General features: G+C 43.5%; 1 protein-coding gene across 6 annotated transcripts in view; it reads left to right on the forward strand.

The window, feature by feature from the left end:
• Positions 1 to 22,359, forward strand: part of ITSN2 (intersectin 2) — a 2,589,317-nt gene that overhangs the window by 2,516,584 nt on the left and 50,374 nt on the right. For all 6 annotated transcript variants that reach the window (XM_069605851.1, XM_069605856.1, XM_069605854.1 and 3 more), the window contains one exon: positions 18,506 to 18,588. In XM_069605851.1, coding sequence (XP_069461952.1) covers positions 18,506 to 18,588 — 83 coding nt within the window. The remainder of the gene's footprint in view (positions 1 to 18,505; positions 18,589 to 22,359) is intronic.

Here is a 22,359-nt window from a genome sequence, read left to right on the forward strand (position 1 = left end):
AATATACAGTTCCTTGTATCCACTGTGTCCTTCACTTGACAAAGGGAACTTTCTTATGTCCAGAAGGTTTCTCACTTGTATAACAGTTGTTACAGTTTCCACTTGGCAAATCAAAGTCTCTATCTTCGTATATCAACTTGAAAAGTAAATTCCCCCCAAAAATCCTTTCTTAGGAGACCAATCACTTTTCACTACGTTACATTACTACTACTTCCGAAACAACACTTTACTCTGGATAGACCATTCAACATTTTTACTTTAGTCAGGATTGTTATGAAACAGTTCATCAAAACACAGTGATGGAATTGCAATTCTGTTCCACCTTCTACTTCAACCACAAACTTCTACTATGGGTACAGTACTTCAGCTTCTTTTCTTCCTGGTCCACTCGCCTGCCAGGACTAACCACTAACTGTCCCTTTCATGGTATACTCGCCTGCCAGGATAAAGCTCATAAACCTTGTACTGTGTGATAAGGCTTGTTCACAACTTTGTAAGTTTAACACCTTAATGGGAAGACTTAAATTGACAACATCTTCTGCAGTAAATCTTTTGACAAGAGGACAATGAATTTCAAAATGATTTGTTTGCCATTGGCAATGCAGGATACAGTTCTCTCCCCCTTGATCCTTTCGATAAGAAGGGCTCTTCTCCTGCTGTCTATGGCTTCTTTTTACACAACCCACTGGCTGTTCATAGTGTGATTTTATAACTTTCAAATTGTTCACATTTAATTTGACCTGCTGTCTCTTGGCTTTGAGAATGCAGGAAACAAGGATGCTTAATTGAATGTTCTTTTTTGGAAAATGCAGATTACAGTGTTTTTATATTGGCCTTTTCTCTCCCAAAAGTCATTTTCACTTTGTTTATTAATGGCTCCTTTTTGGCATTGACAATGCGGTTTATAATCTTCTTCTGTTCGCCCTCTCTCTTTCAAAGAATTAAGTTTAGTTTGTTTGTATTCAACTTTTCGGTATTCAAAATCAACTTTTAGGTAAAGCAACTGGTCCGAGTGCCCTGGTGATACCTTGCTTAGGCCAACTCACCGGTTGTTGCTGGCTTGTCCACCGGACATGCTTATGCTGCTGCACCGCTTGTCAGGGGTTGCCACGCATATGGCATCTCCGGTCTGCTTCCAGTTGACTGTGCGGTCGGCTACTAGAGCTCTCCCTGCTCCACACGTGCTCCGGTGCAGTTCGTTTACTGGAGAGAAAGACAGGATGCGGGCAGCACTTCTCTCCTCTAGGACAGTGCATCCTCTGCAGCTCTTGGACACCACGACTTCTCAGCGTCCCGCTATCCATGAAGCGGTGATGCCAACTTCTGCTTCACACTGGATCTTATGCTCCTGCTGCTCCTTTACAACCTGCACCTGAAGGTCCTTTAAACATTGAAAGGTCCAGCTCACGTGTGGGTTATTACAGCTACTAGACCGCCTAATAGGGTTTGATAAGTCTGCAACTCTCTTCTTCGTCCCAGTAGTACTAAGAGCATTATGGGACTGGAAGTCCATAATGTTCTTAGTTAAATCAGCATGAAAATCTTCAATTTGACAATAAGCTATTAATACTGAGGCGTCTTTAGGGAAATACTTCAAAGGGTACTCTGAGTCCCCTCCCATGTAATCCTGTCGCAGAACACCACCCCAGCGTCAGGATCAGTTAGGGTCTGCCTTTCCCTGGCAACATGAGAAGGGTCCCATGCGAGGTTCTTTGGGATGATCACCTCAGATTCATCACAATGTACTGCAGGAATCCAGCTTGATACTTGGTGTCACCATATCTGAAATAAAGGACAGAATAGAATACAAGGAGCAGGAAAGTGGATTACTTTGACGGTCCAAGCAACAGACTTTAGCCCATTTGCTGATGGATGCATTGAGGCCTCATTGAATCCTTTCTTGTTGCTTTCAACATAGTCATTTTTCATCAGAAGGCCAAGTGCGTTTTATACCAAGTCCTTAGGGACCAGGCGGCTAAAGGCATCGATAGATGGGAGGTGTGAAGAATGATGTCTGACTTTTAGAATATGAGGGAGGTTTGATGGAGAGATCCATGAGGTCTGAGTATCAGAACCTGTTAGGCAATGTGGATCAATTGGCATCTTGGACATGGTTAAGAAACAAGGGGTAAAGGGGTGCACTGCAGTTCAATAGAAACTTCAATTAATATAGAAACTTCAATTGATATATACAACAATCCAGAAAACATTTTAGAAACTATTTCAGGTGCAAACAGGAGAATCCTAGACGCCCAAGATGCCAAACACATTTAAAATATAGAGACCAATCGACCAGATTGTTTACCCAAATGCACTCCAGAGTTAACAATACCATCTTGTTAAATATTATTTAAACACTTTCAAGAATGATAAAACAATCATAGAAACATCCTTCAATAGAAATCACCTTTCAAAATACTCCAAATAATACTCAAAATAATGATTCTAATGTCAAAACATCCACTTTTCCAAAAATAATAATATAATATATATACACAGCTCCATGAATACAATCACTTCTCAAATGTAACCAATTTTGGACCATCCCTCTCATGATGAGATGTGATAACAATAAGTACTACTCATTGACAGAAACATAGGTCTTCTTATGTCCCAACGCGTTTCGGATTGACATCCAATCCTTCAGGGGCTAATGTTCTTCCTTCCTAAAGATATCAAATAATATCAACGTGTTTTTAAGTGCCTGTTATAACATTTAAAGTCATAACCAAATCGCACTATACAGTACTAACCTTAATCTGTGTCACATATTCACTTTGGGCACTGTAAAATATATACATTTGTCTCATTCATGATCTATAGTACAATGCTATGCAAGCTTCAAAAAAATTAAGAGGGAAAAGAAGGGCAGGGCAGGGGAGAAGGGAGAGGAAAGGGGGACTCCAGTCCCATGCTTTCCCCAAAGTATATGAGCCTTATCCCAATTTGATCTACATAGATCAGTTACCCATCCTCCTGACTTACCGTGTCAACACTTATTCACAGCGAGCATCAAGGCACAAAACCGGAAAACTAGTTAAATGCCTCACACTGGTAGGTCTGGTGGAAGGACCTACAAAAATGGGCGGAGGCTGAAACAGTGGTGTGGCAAGAGGCTAATAACACGGGTGGGGATGAAGAAATGGGCTCCCTCATGGCATGGAAACTATTGATAGCTGAAATGTTTGGAGCAGTATCAGCTCCAGCTGAATCTGAGGGCAGCGATACCCTGACACACGGAACAGATACTGAATGTGAAGAACAAACAGGCTCATAAGGGGGGGGGGGGACTGGGAGTGCAGTGTTTACGTTGTTAAATGTGTTTAATTATGTTTTGTTGTATTGTTGTTTGGTTTGAATAAAATAATAAAAAACTTTTTTAAAAAAAATGCCTCACACTGGTATTTAATGGAACAAATAACTGTGTCACCAATCAGGAAGCTAACCTCGCCCCCCTCAACACGTTCACCCGTCAGCCATCTTTAAGCATCAACATTAGTGGAATCCATGCATGTACCTGATCCTTTTACCATAAAGAACATGACATTCATCACTTTAGTACAAACCATCTTGCAATACAAGTTTTCCTGTGAACCCACATCATATGAAAGCACATACCTTGCTGTTTTAGCCCTAAAGTCCGATACTGCTGTGGAACCACCAAATGTTGCTGTGCATTCCCAGCCGAGCGCTCTAACAATATATGTGAAATTGGGGAAAAATAAAAAAACATACTTTAGTCCCTTTGGAGACATGCAGCCAATACACAATCCAGAGTTTAAATAAAAGTCACAATAGGCTGCTGCCTGATGGTCAGCTTATGCGTGTGAAATAGATATTTCTTTTTAAATAGGGTATAATACATTTCTGCTTCTCACAGTCGAATTGTTCATTGCAAATGTGGAAATACCCAATCAACTCAAGAGTTACTGCCCAAATCCTGAGCAGCATCATATTTTTTGTGCAATAATTAGCTAACAAACGCAGGCCCATTGATTTATTATTTCAAATTTTCTCTTGAGTATACCCGTGTACAATGTCTCTATCACTCACTGTTTTTAAATAAAGTGAACTATCACATTTACATACATATGTCAGTCACTTTTAATATCCTATTCTGTAATGTATAACCAGTAACTTGTCCATGATATACATTGATTCCACCAGATCTTCCTCATCAGAACAACAAAATCAGTCTGCTGGATAGTTGATGTTATTAGAAAGTCTCAAAGAAAGCTGGACAAATCCCACTCATTCTTCATCCCCCTTGGATACAAAGAGTCAAGCAAACGAATCCAGAAAACCTTGCTCTAAAGAAGCTCTGTACTCCGATCTCCCCCTCTTCTTGGAACAGTAAACTTTAACTGAGCAATTGTGTGTCTTGCCGCAACAAAATGCACCACTATCAGTGAATTCAAATTCTTCAACCTAATATTTTACTTGGGTTCAGTCCACATGGTTTTTACTTTGCGTGTTGTGATTACTGCATAAAAAAACCCACACGGACAGTTGAGTCCATTTACCACATTGAATGAATCACATGTACAGGAATGTTTCAGAGCAATATTTTCCCTCTGAATATGGGTAAGTAATAGTATTGCCTTTGATAATATTGCCACAATTTTGGCAATTACAACAAGTTTGTGTACCCCTGTGCAAAACTCTGCTCTTCTTTCTAGGAGCTTGATTTGCTCTCACTAAGTAGTTCCTCAAGGATTGGCTCTTTCTCTAGGCGAATTATGGTAAATTTGGAAACAACTCATCAAGAATAGGGTCAAGTCATGCCAATTTTTAGTAATGATTTTTTTTAAAGTTTGGACTTTTAAGAGAATACGTGGTCACAAATACGAGTGACGGGTCATTCTTCTAAGGTTTCGTTGTCAACAATAATTCTCTGGAAGTTTGTTCAACCCTTTCTGCTAAAGCTTCAATCACAGCAGATTCATATTTCCTTTGAACACATTTTTCTTTTAACTTCACTGATTCTGTTCTGAAATTCTCATCAGCTGAAATAATTATTCTGTACCTTAAAAATTGACTAAAGGGCACGCTCCCTAAGGTCCTCTTTGGATGGAAACTAGTTGCCAAGAGTAAACTATTTCTAGGTGAAGAATGTTTATATAATTGTTCTATCATTCTTGAAAGTGTTTAAATAATTGTATTGGTTTCTATATTTTGAATGAGCTTGGACATTATTGACATTTGCTAACTACTTGGGAACCACAGAAAGTGGTGGAAAGGCATAGAGGCATTTGTAATCTCAGTGTAGGAGAAAGGCAGCACCTCAGGAATCCTCTTCAAACCTCTTCCAGGAAGCACTTTGGCCATTTCCTGTTGTCCTGATTTGCAAAAAGTCCTGCTGTCGGCCACCCCCAATACTGAATGATTTGATGCAGGACTGTGTTTGAAAGTTCCTATTCATTGGCAGCCTTCTTCATTCTGCTCAAACCCATCCACTGGAGTACAGAAAGACACTTTCAAAGAGAGAAACTACTGGGAAATGTGCTGAATGACCGAACAAGGCCTGTCTTCTGGTTATTTCCTTCCTGCAGAGGCATTCCTGACCACTTTTGCTTTCCGAGCCGTGCCTCACACTCCTGTTTCTGTAGGAGTGTGTTCGGGCATTTTTAGTTCTAAGAATCCCATGATGTTCAGGATTGCATCACAGAATTCTCTGATTGACTGATTTGGAGCTTTTGTTTTCTTTACTCGGGTTGGACATGTCTGTTAGGGGACCATACCTGATGGAGTTGATGACACCGGGTTTAAGGACTGACCATATCAGTCAGCTGTACTGGAGGTGCCTGAGAAGGAGGTGGCAAGACCACTGTGGCTGGATAGCCCCGTGGCATTACCTGATAGATAATTTCTTTGAAGTAGGCCCACATCATGCAATGTTTTCTTTTTTCATGAATAAGGACTCCTGTTGTGGCGATCTCGATGATGGAAGGGATCCAGGGTTGCCTGGCCTGCAAAGCATCTGGCGTAGGATTTGAAACGTTTCCTAATTCGATACAGAACCAGATATGGAGTAGATGAGAATCCCATACTAGTAGCCTATGGGACTGACCTGTCCACCCTGAATTAAGTTTGTTCCTTTTGAAAGTCCAAAAGACCTGCCTTCTCCACTCAGTAGAAGCAAAGAAATATATGTAATGCGCATCCTCAGCATCGTGTTTGGATGAGGTGCTGCTGTGAGACGACACAACCAGACTTACTTCAGCGGAAGAAGGTGCTGCTTTGCTCAGTGAAGCCATGGCGGGGGGGGGTCTTATTTTTTGAGCTCTTCACTGAAAATGATAGTCTTCAAACTTGAACATGCACCGAGTGTGCCACTGGGCAAGGTCTATGTGAAGAAAACTGCTGTCAAGTGTGCAATGTCAAGTTGCTGGAAGGACAACACCTCTGGGCTTCTGGAATCTAACGAAGTGTTGTTACAAGAAATTGAAAAGGTAAACGCTAAATAAACAAGTGTTTGAAAACATCGCAATAAGAGCATTTCTGAGGATTAATGGATTCTGTATGTTTTAGTAAATCAGGAACTAAGTTGAAGCTGAATATACAGATAGTGCTAGACTATTGATAGTACAGTAATTTTGAATAATTAAGCCTATTGTCCTTAATTTCCTTTAAATGCAGAATTTTAGTTTGGTCCATCACCTGCCCCTAAATGTGATGGGTTGTGCAATGAGTTTAATAACAAAAAAACAGATTTATATTTTTTTAGAACAACTGTTTTTTAGAATTTCAGTTTTTTTAGAATAACTGTTGAAATGTAGTGACATCAAGTCCCGCCATGAGTCATGAATTTGTTTGTTTTGCATTTCTTGTTTTTCATGTGGTACGTTTTACCATATACCATGGGGGTATAGAAGATTAACACAAAAACAAAAACAAATGTCCCCGTCCTGAAGAAGGCCAACAGAATAACGTAAAAAGCCACATAGAGATAGTGCCTTATTGGTAAAGTAGCCGAAACATGTCGACTATCTAAAAAAGACCATACCAAATTCTGTCTGTGTGGTTTTGGTTTTTGTCTCTAAACAGCAATTGTAGTTTAGCTTGAGATAGAATTTTGGGTGTTGAATGATACTTGTGATGTAATGTTTATCTGACCAAAGTGTGAGGTCAGTACCAAAGAGTGTCTAAGAGTTTCATCAATTCTCTTATAGTTCTTCTCAGATACTTATGTTGAATGTTTCTGTGATAACAAGAAGCTATCAAGCTATGGCCATCCCATTTTTCCAGTCTTGCCCCATCAAATGGTTTTATCCCCTTTTTTTGTTGTGTTTATTTTGTAACTCTTGATCAAGATTATGTCATGGAAGTGTTAGATTTTTTTAATGATTGTTAATTGACATCACACTTGCTTTGCTGGAAAATAAATGTTAGTGTTTTAAAATAAAATGTAATTTATTGAAGGAAATGTTTGAGGTATGTGATGTTTCATGGCGGTGACCTCGAAAATGATCACGTGATGAATCATTATGTGTGAAGTACCAATATCTGCATCGTTTTCTGGACAGAGAGGGCGGGTAATCAGTTTTTGTTTTTTGCTGATGCTTTGAATTTTTCCCGCTTAAATACTGATCCCTGTTAACAGAAATTAGGGAAAATACCCAATTTATATCCCAAGTGTGCAATGTGCCACCAGAGGGTGCCCCAGCTCGACGGAAATAGGAGTTAACTCTTGAGTGGCCTCGAGTGTGGTGCAGGAGGCTGCGCACTAGGGGAATTGTATGGGTTTTTCAGAGGGTTTAAAAGCAGTCTTCCTGAAGAGAAGAGGGATTTTTATTTTGGACCTGAACACCCATCCTAGCGAGGAACGAATGGGAAGTTAATCTTTTCTATAGGTGAGACTGGCACCTCTGCCTAAAGGCTGGTGATAGGTTGCTGTAACAAACTTTGGTGTTCAGACTCAGCAAACCTACAACACAAATGTTATGGACCAAGGAACCCCTCCCAATCCAGTGGCACTCAACACGAGGAGCGCGTTACCTTGCATGGTTGCTCTGGAACATTACAAAACATTTACTTTGTATTCTCCATGAACAACTTTAGCTCCATGGGGGAGTGGGCGGTTGCAAAACACTAAACGTCATGTGCCAGCACTTGCCAGCACCTAAGTTATTGGTAGAGAAGCGAAACTGGAAAAGTGTTGTGGTGGAAGCACAAAGATCAAGAATGGCCCTGTCGGACACACCAAAAAAGAGTGATGGTTCCATGGATGGAACCGCTTGCTGCAACTAACACAACCTCTTGAGCCCAAGCAAGGCATCAGACTCGAGGGAGCAAAAAGAGAAAATGCAGACGCATTTGTATAGCATGTCAAGGACAAAATGCATAACTGCAGCACATGCTGAGAAAGGAACTATTGGTTGGGGCCGGGGGCCTGCACGAGAGATGTATACATGCACATGTCTGTTAATGTTCACCGGCATGTGCTAATGCTTTAATAATAAAGAAAATGCCCCTTCTCATCATATGCTGTTCCTGACCCCTTCCGCAAACCGATATTCCATAAGCACGGAGGAAAGGGGGTGGGATGTAGGAGTATAAGGAATGGTATTTTGGGTCATATAGGAAATTAGTGACCCCCTGTTCCCTGCAGACGCAAAGAGTACACCTGATGCTCCTGGTGGGGGGCTTGAGGATATTCTGCGCAGGCCCTACTTGTGCTACGCAAAGGATGCCCAGGTAGATCTCGCTGGACTGCAGCCCAGTAGATGCCACGATTGTGTTTTCCATGACAGGACAAGGGGCCTTGCCATTAGCGCCTGGGCCTGCTGATTTTAATGATGGCTTGACTGCCTTGACCCTGCCCATCTCTTAACTCATCCTGTGGTTTAGGAGCTGCCTGAACTGCAGTGACTCGTGCCATCTTCACTTATTAAACATTCTCACTATGCACCTCCAAGGTAAGAAAGCAGTAGGCTAGCATATCGCCACTCGTATAGTAATTTGGGGCACAGCGGTCATCCTATGCAGGGCAGCATATCCAAACAATGGTTCCACCGAAGGCAGAAGACCCTAAGTCAAGCAACATGAAAGAGATGCTACAATACAGGAGATGTAGTAATACAATCAGTTACAGAGATTAAAAGGGCTTTTTAAGCCACTGAAAAAGGAGTGTAATCCTTCTAATGGAGTCGGAGCTTCCTAAATCACAAACCAGTAGAACTGGCAGCCAGAGTGATACATTTTGAAGAACAATGCTGCAGACTTATGGACAAACTGGAAGGTGCTGTAAATGGGTCACATTGTAACAGCATGTGTGCAACCGGGTACCCACAACATTTAAAGCGGAAATCCTGCACGCTTATATCCAAGCCCTCATTAAGGAGGGCTTGCAGCCAGTAGAATATTGTGTAATGATACTGAACAGAACATGCAGGGTATATTCTCTGTACCAACAAACGAAAGGCTTGATACCCAATGTGCTTGCCATCGTTCACTTTTACAAACTTAGAGAAGATTCTTGAGAGAATCAGTAAAAAAGGAGAAATCGTATTTACATCTCAAATAACCTTCAAAGTGGTACTAGACAAGGGGTGTCCTCCCTCCCCCCCTTCTACTTTTTGCTCTCAGCATCGACCCATTTGCCCAATGGGTGTAACGTTCATGTTTTCCAGATTTTTCAAGAACATTTTGCAAAAGCAAAAGGGAAAGGCTTTGGCTCAAGCAATGGCACGGCTTAAGGCAAAAACAAATATGACTATCATATGGGTTCCCATGTACGTTACTGTTTGATATACAAGGGCCTACACAAAGCAATGTTATCAGTGGGCCAAGCAGGTCCACATGTGTGCAATGATGATCATGGAAGAGTGTGTAGGCAATCCGACAGAACCAAGAGACTTGGCCAGTCAGACTGAGATGGAACTGGAGGTGGCTGATCTATATTTCTTTGTCCACTGTGATGTACTCTCCAGTGCACCTTTGAAAATTCTGATTTAGTCAAGTGAGTTTCTAATATTTTGTTTAAATGATTTGTTCATTAATATTACATTTCATTGCTATTCCTGATTTGTGGCTATGCTCTGTGTGTTAGTGGTCAAACCACGGGCTAACATATGGGTGTTATTTTATTATAAGACATGTTTGCATTATATGTTGTTTACCTGATTTTATTACTCTGATTTGGATGGTGGGATGGTCTTTTTCCCTGACTGCGTGCTTGGAAGGGGGTTCTTGATTAAAGTTCATAGTATACGCTTGGCTACCCTGATTTGGGCTGGCAGTGAGCAATGCGGGACTGGGTCTGTGGGGATTTGGTATGAGCTCTACTTGAAATGACGGCAGGTGGGTGAGGGAGACCTAGGTGTTCAGGGTGTGGGCCTTGAGTGCTAAACCGTTAGGCAGATCAAGGTTTATTTGGTTCTGGGATTAATTAATCCCATGAAAGAATATAATTGTGTCAGCATAAACATACAGGGTTTGAACTTTCTCCAAAAATAGTAGGGCACTTCTCTACACATTGCTGGACCTGAATTCAGGTATTCCACTACTGCAGCAGACACACCTTTATCAGGGATGTATGTAATCTTGGTTGTTAAATATATAAACGGAGACATTTCTCTTCAATTAATGCTAAAAGGCAGCGAGTAGTAATTTGCAGTTAATGAAAGTGTCCAGTTGCAGTTAATAGTGACATGTTAGAATATATCTCATAATGTAAGAACTAAATTACTGATGGTGATATTTATTTATCCACTAATGAAAAACAGACCGTTTTTTTTACATGATTTTCCCCTATTATCTACACTTTCAGAAGAAGAAGTTTTTTTTCAGGGTTTTTTGATAACTGTGGTAATGTTGATTTGGACAAATTAAGGCATTCTTCCCCAGTGTGTTTGAGGAATTTGAACACGTTAAAGTGAATATTAGAAGAAATTAACCTTGTAGATGGCTGCAACTACACATGTTTTTCACATTTTTACAGAACATATTCAACGAGTGACTTCATAGGGATGGTTGCAGGGGATGGCATAATCTGAAATGGGCCAAAAAGTGCACTTGAACTGTGCCCTGATACTTGCACAATTTGTCTTTGAAGGACCACATGCTCCAGAATGGGAGTTATATAAATCATTAAAATGTAATCTGGTGATAGTAGATACAATATGGCGTTCATACCCCTTTCCAAGGGCTGGAACAGGGCGGTAACGTCCCGGCAGCCCAACTTATCAGTCCAATCCAAGTGAGGGCGGATAACGAGAGCACCAGGCTGTTACCCCCATTCCAACACTTGTAACAGGGGATTAAGGCTATTAGCACCCCCAGGTTGCCAAAACGCGTGTTCCATTGAACAAAGGAAAATACTTTTCCAAGATGGCTGCCATGGAAAGGGAAGGCAGGGCTCCGTACATAGACCCTCTTCCCTTTCCGTGGCAGCCGGCAGGAGCTGTGAAGAAGCTGCAGCAGCAGTGGCAGGGAGTGCCTCTGCCGCAGAAATACGTTAAGCGGGGATGCAAAAGGGGGGGTGGAAGGTGGGGGAAGATGGCAGCAGTGGAGCCGGCCGTCAGGCGGCATTGGAAGGTAATGAATGAAAAGAACAAATCTAAAATGCTGAATGCACGTTTTAGTGTGCATTAAGCATAGTAGATTACATCTTTTGCCCATAATACCGAACAGGGGACCGGAGGTTGCGGGGGTGTCCCCGACATTAAAGGATTTGCGGGGGACAAATGTGTGAAAACCCAAAAGATCAAATTATAAAATACGGGCAAGTGTGCTCTGTGATTTTGTAATTCGATCTTTTGGGATCTTTTTTTTACATCCGGCATGGAACGCAGGCTTTCATCGCCAGTTCAAGCCCATGTTCCTAGCCACCTGATCGGCTATTTCCCCCTGCCAGGGTGCTAATTCTGTTAACAATTCAGTAAATAACACTGGAGAAGCTACCTGGGAGCATTTTGGGACACATCTTAGGCTAGGCAGTACTGATGGGGTACCCTCATAGAACAGATATCTGGGTATATCTGTGTCAGGGAAAAGATATTGTCTGCACTGAGGAACGAGGACTGTATAGCAGAGCAAGCCCACAAGGAAACAGCCACTCCTCGACATTGGCAAAAAGTCATACAAGCAAGGGGCCTCCTGCAGGCATTCTTAGTGGACCACACTGCAGGTTCTCTTGAGAACCAAATAATGGTTTGTTTGTTTTGTTTGTTTTTATTATTTATAATGCGTGAGCGTACCCGGGGGTATCAAGGCGCAGCCTTTACAAGAATATTCGAAACGTAGTTACAGTACACAGAAAATACATAATACAAGAATAAAGTACACTAATGTTATATACAAATCAGTAGTAGGCCAGCAGGCCGTTATATACAGGTGATTATATACAGGTAAATAGGAGGCACACGGGCAGGTAAGCAAGAGGGCACAAGCGGTTACCATATGCAGTAGGTGCTAGGCGCTTCAAATTTAATGGGTCTCACGTTTCAACCATGCGATTACCAGTGAGCGGAAATTCTGGTAGGGCATGTCAATTCTAAGGTTTGGAGGCAAGGAGTTCCACAACAAAGCAGCTTTTACTGGGAAGCTGTTGCCCCCTATGGTGGCCCGTGTGTAATAGGGAACAGATAGACAATTTCTGTATGCGGTTCTGGTGGGTCTTAAAGAAGACTGTCGGTTGAATCTGTTGATCAGGTAAGTTGGGGCGGCATTGTTCAAGGACTTATGAATGAGTGATGCCGTTTTTAAAAGGATTTTGTCTTTAGTGGCTAGCCAATTGTTCTGTTGGCTGAGATTTGTAATGTGTTCCCTTCTGGAAATGCCCAGAGCTGCTCTTAAAGCATTGTTCTGAAGGGTTTGCAGTTTGCTGGTGGTAGCCTTGGTGTATCCCAGATAAAGGGCATTACAGTAGTCAAGACGAGACCAAATAAGAGCTCTGGCGAGTGTCAGGCAACTAGAATCCGACAGGAAGGGTTTGGCTGCGCGGATTAATTTGCATGTGTAGGCCGTGGAGGATGCAAGGGAGCTCAGTTGTCTTTTGAAGGAAAAATTGGAATCTAGGTAGAATCCCAGTGTTTTGACCTCCTGTCCAACTTTAATGTTGTTTCCGTCAATCATGAAGGAATTGTAAGCTGGGCCAAGTTTCTTTATATTAAGTGTAGTACCTAGGATAATGAGTTCTGTTTTATCATCATTCAGGCATAGTCCATGAGTGGCCATCCATGCCTGGATGATGATGTACACCCTATTTAACAAGGCCGAATCCTATCCATAATCTCCAGAAAGTGGAAGGAGGGTCTGGGTATCATCTGCATAATTAGTGTAGGTGACACCGAGATGATCCAAATCATCGAAAAGGGGCTTGGTAAATATGTTGTACAGTGTCGGGGAGACACATGAGCCCTGGGGAACACCGCAGGTGATAGGTATGGGGTCTGCTGCGGCCATGGGTACTTTACTAAATGCAACAAGGCAAATAGGTACCTGTCTAACAAGTTCGGGTGCCAGACAACTAGCAATTATTTAGAGAATCTAAGATTCTGTTGGTACATTGTGCTCAGAGAAGAGCGCCAAACTGAAAATACTAGAAGATGTTTCTCTGTGCACTTTGTTGCATTAAGCTGGTTTACCTTGCATCTCAGAAGAGTCTAGTTCGATTTTGCAGCAGGGGATTTCTATAGAGGAGAGAGAGAAGGGGATGAAGGTACTCCCATTGATTAAAACTCCAGGACTCAATGGTAACTCGGCTACATTTTATAAACAATTTAAATCAATCCTGTTACAACCATTGAAAGCCCTCTTTAACTCCTTTGTCTTGGGGAGGGTCTCTGACTCCATGTCAGATTATTTATCCATGCTGATAGTGAAACCCTATAGGGACAGAACAGTGTGTGGAGCATGTCACCCCATATCTCTCCTGAACATGGATGTGAAAATGTATTCTAAAATACTTGCCTCCCACTGATCTGGGGTTCTCCCTCTGCTTGTACATTGTGTGAGACATGTCACAACATATCTCTCCTGAACATGGATGTGAAAATGTATTCTAAAATACTTGCCTCCCACTGATCTGGGGTTCTCCCTCTGCTTGCGAACTCTGACCAACCAGACTAGAATTATCCCTGGCTCGAGGATGTATGTCAATGTTTGGGGCACTGAATGTTATGTCAGAGAAAGATAATCACTGTGACACTTGTTGGAATTGAAGCACGTAAAGTATTTGATGGAGTCATTTAGGTTGTCATCCACCTAGCCCTTAATATGTGTGCTTTTTGACTTCAAATGAAAACTTTTAAAATGAAAAATGGCTACTTTCATTGAACAAGAACTATACTAAAGCTTAATGGGGAACCGTCACACATAGCTTTTTGCGTTCCGTATTGAACCATTAGCCAAAAGGGTGGTACTCACCGGGGATGATATTGGAATGAAAGTAGTAGGTTGCCCTATAAGAGTTCCCTCTATTTGGACCGTATACTGTTTTTATAAATAATAGTGAAGTTACATTAATGAAGACGGTAAGCTTTTAAAGATGTTTAAAAAAATCTTGTTGTCACTATAAACTAAAAAAAGCTGAAAGCTTTACATATCGCTGAATCACCCTTTATTGTGCAGTATAGTTTTGCCCTAACATATGGGTTTTAATGGGAGGATTGTGTCTTGCAGTATTTCGGTACTAGGTTACCTACATTTCCACCCCTGCCCCAATCTCTTTATAGGTACAATGTGTGGGGATGCAGTAGTGAGAGATTGACACACAGGTGACATTTCTGTTGCTACATACTTTTACTTAAAGGAAAGGAGGGTTGGGGAAAGGCCTCACTCGCCCTAAGGCTAAGCCTAAGGCTAAGAGGGGGTTTCCCAGCCTCAACACAAATCTTAAATGGTCCGCCAGGATGTCAATATAAAGATAATTCCACCGTTGTGTCAAAACCCTAACTCTAGCCCTCACACTAACAACTCAATAGAAAGTTGCAAAGGGGTTGTCTTCTTAGCAGATCCTTCACGGTTCTTTTCAATGTTCTAAAAACAAAGGTACAAATTGTGCAAACACAAACATTACATTAGTATACAAACGTAAAAAATAAGCAAGGGCCACAATTTCTCTATGGTGGATGAAAGTCTGAGAAATAGCTGTGATGGACGATTACTGCCTCAATGAACAATAAGCACTACTAATTTATGAAAGTGTGATACATTTTCATTGATTATGTACACAGAGAAGAAGCATGTTTTTATTCTGCATCTTCTCAAGAACCTTTGTCGTTAAGCAAATTGGAACTATGTCATTAATGACATGGATACTTGAAGAATACACATTGATCACATTTTTTATAATTTGGGACTTGGAAAGGAAATTTTGTAAATGCTGACCTTGATTGGTGCGATGCGTGGGACTGTACTTTTATCCGGGGTTGTTCCCACTTTCACCCTTGTGTATTTTATTTAAGTTGGTAATGCTCTTGTAAATGATGAATACAATATAGTGTCAACGTTAGTTACTAAAACTGCGCCTGAGCGTGGTACAAAAATTCCGAACCCCATTACTGCGCCCAAGCAGAGCTGGGATTGTGGGGGTTGTTAGGAAAGATTTCTTAATTGTGGGTAATTTTCCTTCCATGTGGCAACCTAAAATTGTTGCTGTTGTTTTCACGAGGATCTAGACTTTGCCAGAGAAGTGCAGCCTTCTGCCGCACCCCTCTGGGCTTTCGCTCCATTCTTACGGGGAAACTGACATGCCCTTAAGACAGTACCGGGAAACATTGTTTTCCGTAGTTTCTTTATCATGTTGCAGTTTTCGCGCAACATGGCACAAGAGGGCACTGTAAGCTAAGTTACTGCTCTCTTCGGGTCTCTAGTCTACTGCTGGCCCTAGATATTCTCTTGGGATTGTTAACGAACGGTGCAAGTGAATCACGGACGGGACTGGTGACAGCGATAGTTTCTTTGTGTTTTTGAGCTCCTTTTGGCGTTTAAGCGCGTTTCTCGCGCTTAGCCCAAAATGGTGGCCTAGCTCCCAAAATGGCCAGACCACGAGGCTCATTGTCCTGTCCGCTGACCATCTTGCCCCCTTCACCTTCCCCAGGTCGAGCCGACCCGAGGCCTTCCTTATTTAGGCATGTACTTTCTGGCAAAACACAGATGCGTTCGCTGGCTTCTACAGGCCTTGTGTGTGCCTCCAGGATGTGGTCTGGTCCAAATACACATCCTGGGTGCCAGAGAGTCTAGGGTGGTGTGAATGCCTGGGACCTCCGTGGTCCGTGATAGGTCCACGTATGGTGTGAGTGTTTTGTGAGCAGATCCCCCATTGGGTCCCCTCCGTTTTGGCGCAAAGGGAACCGTGGATAAGAGGGGGCTGGAAACACCACTACCATGTCGATCTCCTGAGTTCTCACAAACAAAGGGATACAGGAGCCAAGTATCCTGCAAACACGAGGCTGAACCGAGGAATCACTGGTGACCCGCTGAAGGACTGCTCCTCTGCACTGCTGTCGCTTTGTGAAACCCTTTCTACCTCTGATCGAACGAGAAGGCCTGTACTGGTACTTCGATCCTTGGAATACTGGGAACAACTATTCTCGGCATCTTCACCATCTCCTGCACGTAAGCCTTCAGAAGTGTCTCTGGGCCATCCAGCAGACTGACCAGCCTACCCAGGAGTCTTGCTCTGTAACCGCCGTCAGGTTGTGTTGTATTACGAGTCCTTGTCACTCTCACACGATTCGTACACTTGGCATTCCCAGGTATGAAATGAGTAGTGTACATTTGGTTGAAATACACACGGCCGCTCCGTTGCCCTGCTGTGGTAACAAACTGTGCGGGTTCACTGCGTTTGGGACGTCCTCAACTCAACTTCTGCTGCTGCGGAATCTACACGATGCCGAGACGTCCCCTGCTCCTATCTGAACCTGCCAGCACTGAAACTGACGCGGAGAAGCCTGGGTCTGCTTGCATCGGGGACCGGTGAGTAGCATCGCTAGGAACTGGTCACCCTCCTGCAGGAGCCCTTAGCTTTTCCCCACTGTGTCTAACAGCACGCCTTTCCGTACTTGTGCTCTGCTTCTGCCCACAGTGGAGGCTGCGCTTGAGTCGCGGAGCTCTGTTCATCTTCATTTGTTCACCGAACTAAACTGCCTGATTCCCTCGAAGAGACTCCCTTTTTTGCCCGTTGGCGCCAGCGTGTGCAGGGACCTTTAAGCACAAGGCTCCACTCTTCGTAGGGCTTGGACTTCCTTTTAGTTAGGTGCCTCTGAAGGCGGACTGGGTCTAATTATTATTCGCACTGCCTGTTTTCCTCCCCATCTAGGTGGTCTACACATTTTGTGCGTCTAACTCGTTAGACTCGTTTGTATTTGTATATATATTGTATTGGTTTGGTATGTGTTGGTTTACTTGAGTTTTATTGTGATTTCTCGCTACGGTCAATGTTACAAAGGCCTTGTAATAAATGTGTATATATTTTTAATATAACACCTGCTTGCAGTAATTTGTAAGCGTCCTTGCTTTGTGTGCTCATTGTGGGCTTTCAGTCATCCTCACCCCTCTTGAGACCTAGTCTTGACTGGTCCGATCGCTACCCTGATTGGTCTGGCTTGTCCAGAGGTTACCCTGTTCCAAGAAACTAGGCTGGCCTTCTGAACATCTGCCCCTCCAGGACAGAGTTCAGAAATCCGTCTTAACAGGGGTGTCCCCTGCTCTCCTTGGATGTAGTAACAGGGGTAAGCTGGGGATAAGATTAGAAAAAATAAAAATAAAAAGGACCCTGTAGCCTCTGCACTGCACCACGTAAGTAAGAGGAGCTGATGGCAGAGGGGTACAAGGATGTTGACAGCACACACAGCAGTGCACCGCAGTAAAGGTAAGTGGGGGCAGGGGTGGTTTTTGGGATTGCAGGCCGGTGCAGGCGGGCAGAAGTGATCTATATGATCACTGTGCCGCGCCGTAATTGCAGCCGACATTTTTCGTCGGCAGAATTATGGGCAGCGCAGTGATCACATTGATTCAACTAAACAATTGGAGTCAAGTTCACTTTTAGCAAAAGACAATGTCCAAATTTCAGAAGTCCGACATCCACTGTTATGGAACTCTGATGTTGATCGTCGGGGTAGACCGCCCCAATTAAAAAAGGTGTGAAAATGTGTCACTGTCACTCCCTTTTAAATACTTGGTAGGTTGGCTGGTTGCAGAAAATGCCTTTGTCCTTATCTGAAGCCTGCTAAATCTGACTGACCTTGAAGATGCAAAGAGAGAATCTGCAAAACAGAAAGCAGTTGCGTTTTTAAATTGAAAACCTGTATTGCAAATTTGTTTAACAATTTGTTGTCTAGCAATTAAGACTGACACAAATACTCCCGATGAGTACTGTTGTCTGTCTAATATTGGTTGAAAACCATAAATTGTGCCTCAGATAACCTGCTTAATTCAAATTAAACCAACGATTAAAAACCCTTTTGGAATTCTTCGGGTAGTGAATGTTTATACTGAATAATGATGATGATTGAGCAAATCAAATGAATGATCAAATAAAATTCCTGTGTTGATTTAGGACGGCATGGGTCCAGAAGATTAAAGCTGCCTCCGAACTGTACATTGAAACTGAAAAGAAGAAAAGAGAAAAAGCTTATCAAGGTATGTTTCAATGCGTAGGTTGTGGGGGTTGCTGGCATATTCTCTTAAGGACTGAAACTGAACGCATTTTGTCATTTCCCAAGACACTGTGGGAGAAAGTGGTCCATTGGAAGAGCAATTTGCTCACTTTCAGTAATGTTCTATATGAGGACACAGTATTTCTCCCACAGATCCCCCTAAGAAGGATGGACTTCTCTGGCTCATATTGGACCAGAGGCTGCCCAACAAGTTCCTAGAAGGACAGGTTCAAGATCATCATCCTCGCCCCGATACTCCAAGCCCTATAGCTTAACGATTGGCTAGTGGCAATCGTTAAGATGCATGCTACCAACTGCCAACATACTGCAAATATCACCATTAGCTGATGTTCATTGTAGCTGCACCCATTATCCGATTACTACACTACCATTCAGGTAGACCTCACCCCCAACAATCATCAGGAAAGTGGTGGCGGTTCACCTCCACAGAGAACAAAAATATTTTTTTCCTGTACCTAATTGGTTAGATGTTGGTTGATATTGGAAGAGCATGTTTTTTAAAAGTCTGGGTAGGATGTGCCGTCTTTGTCGTTCTTTAGGGTTCTCTTACAAGATCTGTGATAACACATAGTTGCAGTTTTGAACATGAAGGTGGAAACTACCTCAGGGCAGCCCATCTGATGGGAAATCAGAATGTACAAACGGATGCCCACAATCAGCTAAGTGCGGTTCTCAGTGATGGGAGACTGATGAACATGTTGCAAAGCCATTCTTCTCCAGGTGAACGAGTGCATAATTAAAAATATATGTGATCAATTCTTTTGAAGGGCATATCCGCTAGGGATCACTAGGAGATGCCCTAGTGATACTGTAGGAGTTTCAGTTGGACCTAGTGTATGCTCCCCCTTTCCACTTATACCTATGGTCCTGAGGAATTTGGACCTTTGCAAAGCAGCTATGTTTTTGATTGCCCTGGACTGGGCTGGGATAGCTTGCCATATGACTTGATACAGTGTCCACCCTCAAAAGGTCCTCATAGAAGTAATCTCCTGTTACGGTCTCCTTCATCCCAACATGCGCAAGCAGAACTTCAATGCTTGGGGTTTGAAAGGTGAGGTATCGAAACATGGAAGTGATACTTTCTGGGAGCTGTCAATCATCCTGAAGGTCGATTTGTACTTGTCAGTGGCACAGATCTTGTTCTTGGTACCGTTAGAGAGACCTAGACCTGATGTCATGTCTGCATATTGTTCTAGAATTTCTGCTTTCATCGGTTAAAGCAGTGATACACATTGATACAGTGAAGGGCTAACTGGCTTCATTCTCTGTTTCCAAGAGCACCTCTAAGGAAGAATCCTATCATTCAATTCTAACCATTGTTTAGTTGTTGAACAATGCTTGTTATGTTATCCATGCTTCCACTCCTACGTCCTGTCCCCTTTCCTCCATTCTGTATAGGCGTCCCTCGCTAGGGACGGGAACGGAACCTTTTTCACCAGAAAAATCGCCTTCCCTTTACATTTGGATGTGCTTGGGGGCGTGGGCCTGGGAGCATGCACTCCCTTGACTTCGCCCACCAGCGCCACACCTCAGTCTTCTTTTCTGCATCAACGGGAGCAGACCTCTTCACCTGAGCTGTGGTTGAGTCCCTTTTTCCTCATAATTCCAAGCTACCAGATCTTCCCTAGGGAGATTTTGTTCCTATATTCTAGTTATTCTCTAACATTTTCTTTGTTTAAGAGATATAAATAATCCATCCTCCAGTGCCTACTGCCCTCCCTGCCGCATGTCGACTGCTGTGGGCTTTAGCAGGTGCCCGGCCTGCGATGTATCCCCAGTTCAGTTCCGCAAGCGCTCTGCCTCCTGTGCCTGTGTGAAGACCACAGCTGGGACGGTTGCTCGGTATGCAATGCGCTTACTCCATGGATACTAAAGAACAGGTTGCCCAGGTGGAGTGAGTTGTTCTCCAGATAACCACCAGGGCAGATCAAGGAGTACGTGCGCAGGATGACCAAACCAAAGCCAAGTATATTGTTCTCCAAAGCACCCCGCAAACAACCAAGCGGGAGGGGCCTATTAGGCTCTAGTACCAGCAAGGGGACCGAGGCTCGCCGTGCTACCAGCCTCACAGTTGAGGGGTCCACGGATAGTCCTGGTCCCAGCACTGAGGGGCCTGAGGGCACTGGTACTTGGGAAACCCCAGAGGGGCTATGCTCTACTACCGGGCGCAAGCCTGAGCCTCCAGGCAGCATGGAAAGCACTACCGGAGTCCTATCAAAGGGCACATTGCCTCCCAGGTACACACCTGAGGTGCAGGGCAGGTCCGAACCTACGCTCCAAAGCAGACAGGCAGGGACCAGGCCTGGGGCATTAGTCGACACGCATCAAACACGTTTCGCAGTGCAGGATAAAATGACCGTGCAGCCAGACAAAATGGCAGCTCGTCTGGTGGCGCGCACCTCCAGCAAGCCTCAAAGGCTTGATTTCACAACGAGGGTGGTATTGTCACCTATGGTCACGTGGTGCACCTCATACCAGACTACATCTACCCAGGGGCACTAGAGGGAGGTGGGCTATACCCAGAGCAGGCCAGGCGCAGGGAAGAATCAGCAGTGCGCACAGGCACACACCTCTGTACCATCACAGGAGCGCGCTTTATAAGCATCCTTCCTAATCCAGGTGTCTCTGCTCCCCAGGTTAGTGTATACAGCAGGTCCACTATAATATCTTAGCTCTTCATAATGATAGGTGTCTAAACCTAAAGGTCGAACACCTTCTCTATCTGAATTCCCTCATAGACTTAACTGTCCATACTCTATCCAGGGGTAAGTGGTCTAAAAGGGGAAAGCAATTGTGCCTTACAGACACTCAACCCGACTCGGTCTCCTTGATTTCACACAAGTGTATTCCTCTCTCTTTCAGTTCCTGGTGTTCTCTTCTGACTATTCTCCTCCTTCTGACTCAACACTACCGCTCCTCCCTGTGTCTTCCTCTTCCAACCCACCGATGTTTCCCATGCTCTCGAAACCTTGCATCCACCCTTTCATGTTACTACTACCTTCCTGGTACAATGACTCCCTTCTCTGCACGACGACTCCATCCTCTGCATTACAACTAATTCTACTCAAACAACCTCCTTTCACTCACAAAAGCACTCCCTACTCTCTTCTCCTAGACACACACAAATACCACTTAAACTCACTAACCAATACCACATCTGCTCCAGAAATCACCTCCAGACTCCACTTTTCTTTCCCTCCTCCTGCTGATCTCTTGGTCTGCCTTCCTCTGACCTCAACCAAACAACTTGCAACTTCCTTTATCCTGTTATTCTCTTTTAACTCCCGCTCTTCCTGCCATTGGACCACTTCCTTTGACCAATCTGGCCCTGTCTTCGCCACCTGGAATGTGTTACAAGCAACAAATATGTGAATTAGTGGGTTAAGCCCCAGCTCTTTTCTCCACTTTGGCTCTTCGTGGACTAGTAATGGCTCCGGGGAGTAGAATGTCCAGTTAGTGTTAGATGTCCTTGGTCTGGGCTCCCCTAGGGTAAGTACAATCTGTGTGGGTGTCTGTGCCCTTTTGTTTACTGCCTGGTGGTCTAGTGAGCTTGCTGCTGGTTGAGGGCATTTGCGGCCGGCACTGGAGTGTTGTATGGCCTCTCTCACAGCACCATAAGCATTGTAATGCTGAATCCCTCTCTCTCAGCTGGTTTTCAGACTCAGAAGGCACAACACAGGCAGTGCGTGAGGCTGGAGAATTGCTCTCACGCGCTCCAGTCCATCTTTCTGGT

This window comes from Ambystoma mexicanum, chromosome 4p (genome assembly GCF_040938575.1).
Source record: "Ambystoma mexicanum isolate Mex_15411 chromosome 4p, UKY_AmexF1_1, whole genome shotgun sequence".
Taxonomy (NCBI): domain Eukaryota; kingdom Metazoa; phylum Chordata; class Amphibia; order Caudata; family Ambystomatidae; genus Ambystoma; species Ambystoma mexicanum.